General features: G+C 40.3%; 2 protein-coding genes across 2 annotated transcripts in view; one reads left to right on the forward strand and one right to left on the reverse strand.

Annotated features, from left to right (window-relative positions):
- Window positions 1-913: 913 nt before the first annotated feature.
- Window positions 914-1,620, forward strand: LOC107653304 (protein atonal homolog 1-like). Its single transcript, XM_016439982.1, has one exon. The coding sequence runs from the start codon at window positions 914-916 to the stop codon at window positions 1,604-1,606; it is 693 nt and encodes a 230-aa protein (XP_016295468.1). The 3' UTR covers window positions 1,607-1,620.
- An 888-nt stretch (window positions 1,621-2,508) lies between these two features.
- The window catches only part of LOC107653337 (docking protein 3-like), a 9,086-nt gene continuing 6,578 nt past the window's right edge, over window positions 2,509-5,016 (reverse strand). The window contains exons 5-6 of the mRNA XM_016440027.1: window positions 3,373-4,628; window positions 2,509-2,638 (exon numbers count right to left, since the gene is read on the reverse strand). Of these exons, the coding sequence (XP_016295513.1) occupies window positions 3,396-4,628 (1,233 nt within the window). The 3' untranslated portion in view covers window positions 2,509-2,638; window positions 3,373-3,395. The remainder of the gene's footprint in view (window positions 2,639-3,372; window positions 4,629-5,016) is intronic.

Below are 5,016 nucleotides of genomic sequence, written 5' to 3' on the forward strand. Positions count from 1 at the left end.
AGAGATATTTTGAAACCATAAGCAATTTTTTGAATGATGTTTTGTTTAAAAGTTTACATTTGGTAGACTGTTAGCTGATGATAATAGCCTAACATAAGATCTTCTTTTAACATGGTCGTTTCGTGTGTTGTTTCTTAGTAGATGTCTCCACCTATGATTTGTCCAAATATTGTTTTGCTTCATTGCTAAATGATTTATGTTGAGACTGAAGACACTTATCAGTTTTCCTGGACTTCGTTGACGACAGGTGCGCCTCACGACCTGCTTTCCACCTGCTCGTTTTATTGCTGCAGATTTGACAGTTTATTTGAGAAGAAATATGACGCTGCTATGCAAGTTTCTTGCTGGGTTTTATTAGATGCCAATTCCGTTGCTTATCTTTAATAAAGTGGATAAGGAGGTTAGACCAAGTCCTCTGAGGTTTGAGATTAGGGTTTTATTTCCAACTTTTAAAAATCAATGCATAATAATTCAAAACTCTGATTATGTTTCATATATGAATGTAATATATAAACATCACAAAATATGCCATAACTGTTGTAAAAGTATCAAATGAATATATTTTTAAAATAGATATGATTTAAATGCACGTATGTACAGTCATTTATGTAAATGTGCAAAATAAATGACAGCTGGGTAATTTCTAATCTGTGTTGTGATCATTCTTTGGGAAAGATCTTCCATCACTCTATAATTGACGTGAGGGGGAAAAACAACTCTTTATTCTATGGAAGTTTGAGGATCATTTTCTATTGGCTGTGAGCACTCAACCGGGCACTGGGGGGAGGAGGGAGAGGCGGTGATGCCACTATAAGGCCGACAAGGATCCTGTCTGAAGGTAAAGGGCCCACCCAAGACAGTCAGATCGAGTTCAGCGTTCTCCGTACTTTATTTTTAGCACATTATACCAGCAATGACAGCAAAAGCCAAGCGTTTGCACTGGTCAGATGGAAAATTTCGCGAACGACCGGATGAGTTCACCCTCACTGAACATCCGAGGTTGACCCGCAGTGACCCACGGGCCTGGATGACCTCCGCGACCCCCGCGTACTCACCCGCTGGTGACCACTACCACACGTCGGTCGATGCCGCCATGGACAAGTACATGTCTGGAGTCAGCAGTCCTTTGACAGCGGAATCTGATCTGGGAGGATCTAAAGCACATGGTGGGACCAAGCAAAATCTCTCCGGCCCTCAAAGACACAGACGTGTGGCCGCTAATTCGAGAGAAAGGCGGCGGATGCACGGACTGAACCGGGCATTTGACAAACTGAGGAGCGTCATTCCTTCCTTGGAGAACGAGAAAAAACTGTCTAAATATGACACCCTTCAGTTGGCGCAGATTTACATCACAGAACTGTCCGAGTTGTTGGAAGGTGGAGTGCAGTCGGAGTGCAGAGGTCTGCGGGACGGATGCGGCGCGTCTGGTAACCATGGTAACCTCGGACAGAGGAGTTCGGCTCAGACTTTGAGGACCAGCATCCCTTATGCAATGGACGCACCTTCTAATTTTGTTTCCGAGAAAAATAATGTGACGTCCAATGCGAGTGATGGCGAATCGTCCCATTTCAGCGACATCGAAGAAGGACAGTCTGGAGGACGCTGATGGCTTTGGTGGCTTGATATTGAGACTGTGGCACTCTGATTAATCAATTTATTTGTCTGTGTTTTAGTAGACACTGAAAGAACCAAATAGATAGGCCCCGTGGATTATGGTTAGTTCTAGACAATGCTTCATTACTTGATTGACAAAATTTCAGAAAACTCACAAGAAAGGGATGAAAAAAAAAACAAAAAAAACATTCATAAGCCCTTTAGTTGCACTTTAAGACCTACATTTGGATTTTTCCACTTCACATGTACAAAACCTCCATCAGTAATGACAAAAATGTTATGTATCTTTGTGATTTTTTTATTGCCTCAAAAGTTTAATAAAGATTTTCTTTTCATATATTTATTCGAATTGCTTCGATTCATACATTCATTATAACAGTTGCTTAAATGTTTGGTGCAGTTATTTAAATTAACAGCTCAATTTTTTTAAATTCAGTAATTGTATCATATTCCAATAATTAACCAGCACTACTATCTTTTGAAACAGTTTACCTAAAATATTTATTCAGTTATTTCTTCAGAATACATAGTTAGGCCAGGTGGCGGCGACAAAGAAAGTGTATGTTTGTATGCTGTGTGAGTCATTTATCATTTACTCTGAAACAAGTCATTATTTAAAACGTTCACAGAACGCGTGTTTATATCACACGAGTTCTCCACAAATGAAAACAAAGCAAAATCATAGTTTTTCATCCTTTTTGTATGGCAAGGAAATATGACTTTTGTTGAAAGCAACAATAGTCTAAATATTTACAATTCTTCAATTGTTTTGAACTAGACTGACTCATATTACTCTTTTTCAGTCGGTCAGCAGATCCTCTTCACCATAGACATATGACATGTTTCATTCAATCAGTTTGTTCACGAATGAGTTCAATTCCGCTTGGAGTCCAGTTCAGCAAAGGGGCATGTTCGTTAAGTAGTCTAACCAATAAAATGCTCATTCAGGGTCCGCACTCAAATGCTATTGGCTCTTGCTGTAGTCAGGGTTTGAAGGCAGGAAAGAGCTTCAAATGGGATTGCACTGAATAAAAAAAGTTAAAGGAATAGTTAATCTAAAAATGAAAATGCTGTCACTCACCCTCAAGTTCCAAAGCTGTATGAGTTCCTTTTTTTGTTGAACATAAAATAAGTTGTTTTTTTGTTTTTTTTTTAAATGTGGGTAACCATACAGTGGCTGATCCCCAGTATGGAAAAAATACTATGAAAGTCAATGGGGACTAGCAACTTTTGGGATGAAATATTAATTTACCTTAAAGCAGGGCTGTACAAACTCGGTCCTGGAGGGCCGGTGTCCTGCAGAGTTTAGCTCCAACCCTAATTAAACACACCTGAACCAGCTAATCAAGCTCTTACTAGGCATAGAAACTTCCAGTCAGGAGGCAAGTTGGAGCTAAACTCTGCAGGACACCGGCCCTCCAGGACCGAGTTTGGACAGCCCTGCCTTAAAGGATTTGTTAAAAAACAGTCAACGAAACAGTACTGTCATGCCAGAGACCAAATCACAACCAAACTATTTTAAATGACTTGTGATATATTGGTTAAATATAAACACTTTTACAATATATCTTACAAAGACATGTTCAATAAAGATCATTTACATAAACATTCAAAGCATACACTTCCCTTAAATTTAATCATCTCAGTACATATTCTGTTATTATTAAAAGTTCATGTTAAAACTTATCTATTATTCATGTTAAAATTACTGTTATAACAGATATCACTCACATTAATCAGGCAAGCAGTGACACTGACCTCAACTGCAGACAATAGAAACCTCAATCAGTCATCTGCTCATCTATTCGGTCTAACTGATCAGAACTTCCCCCACGTGACCTGGGCGGAAATGGGGGTGGAATTTTGGACGGATCTTTAAACAGAATGTTAGAAAGGGTCTGTTTGAAGTTGACAGGGATTTCACTGGAAGTGATAACAGGAGTGTGTTGCTCAGTGTTAGGCTGCTCTTGATCATCACTGCCCTCGGGCTGTCTGTTCTTACGTTTAGCTGCGAAATTCACTGTGCTATATAGGTCCTCAATATTCGGTTGATCCTGCTCGGCAGTGGTCTTCGCCGACCAGTTAGTGTAGGGAGCCTCTTCATAGTTGTCCTTAGAAGTTTCTTGTGGTGATCTCCACTCCTTCTCTTTATCCATGGTTACATCTGTATCCGTGTTTGGTGATAGACCCGGAGGCATTGGAACTTTTGGGAGATTCATTTTTGATCTTGGTTTTGGTTGTGGAAATATCACTGTATATAAAACATCATCCGGGCTACTTACAGGGCTTTTGACGAAAGGTGGTGGATCTGGTAAGGAGATGTATCTGCGTGGTACTGTTGGACAGGGTCTATCTTGATTTATATTGACCGGAGGTAGCTTTTTAACCTTAGGCTTGTCCTGTGGTTTGGTTTTAGGCAAGGGTGGTGGTGGTGGAGGGGTTTGTTGAGGAGGAGTGGATGATGCCTTTTGGACATTCTGGTGTGTGAGAACCCCTTCAATGACCTTGTGTATTGGCTGCCCAGGTTTTTTCAGTGCAGGTGGGAAAGGTCTTTCTTGATTCTTGTTGCCTTGAAGTTTCATATTGACCTTAGTTTTGTCCCTGCCCTGTGTTTTGGGTTTTGGTAAAGGTGGTGGGGGTGGAATGGCTTGTGGAAGGGGTGTGGATGGTGGCAGCAGCTCTTGGAGACTCTTGTGCACGAGTGCCTCCTCTATGGCTCTGTGTATTTGCTGCCCGTGTTTGCATTGTAATGCTGGGCGTGGTCGATCTTGATTCACGCTGATTGGAGGAAGATTTTTCACCTTAGGCCTGTCCTGTGGTTTGCTTTTAGGCGAGGGGGGCTGGGACGTGAACTGTTGTGGAAGAGCGGTGGCTTGTGCCAGCAGTTCTTGGACACTCTGGTGCATGATGGCATCTTCAATGGCCCTCTTTATTTGTGACCCCTGTTTTGACAAGAAAATGAACTGACCCTCCCCAGTATGACAGCGACGACCTGCCTCAATCATAATTCCCCCCTGAAAAAACAATAAATATTGAATAAATAGAGCAAATGTGAACTAATATTCAAAAGACTGAAGCAAGAAAAAAAATTTTTTTTAAAAATCCTACACGTGCCATAATCCCTAATTCAAAATATAATTTTACTACAAATACAGGTGCATCTCAATAAATTAGAATGTCGTGGAAAAGTTTATTTATTTCAGTAATTCACCTCAAATTGTGAAACTCGTGTATTAAATAAATTCAATGCACACAGACTGAAGTAGTTTAAGTCTTTGGTTCTTTTAATTTAATTTAAATGAATTTGGCTCACATTTAACAAAAACCCACCAATTCACTATCTCAACAAATTAGAATATGGTGACATGCCAATCAGCTAATCAACTCAAAACACCTGCAAAG

This window comes from Sinocyclocheilus anshuiensis, unplaced genomic scaffold (assembly GCF_001515605.1).
Source record: "Sinocyclocheilus anshuiensis isolate Anshui unplaced genomic scaffold, SAMN03320099.WGS_v1.1 scaffold103, whole genome shotgun sequence".
Lineage (NCBI taxonomy): Eukaryota > Metazoa > Chordata > Actinopteri > Cypriniformes > Cyprinidae > Sinocyclocheilus > Sinocyclocheilus anshuiensis.

Excerpts from the sequence above, each read along its gene's own strand:
- LOC107653304 (XM_016439982.1), top strand. The coding sequence starts at position 914 with ATGACAGCAAAAGCCAAGCGTTTGCACTGGTCAGATGGAAAATTTCGC.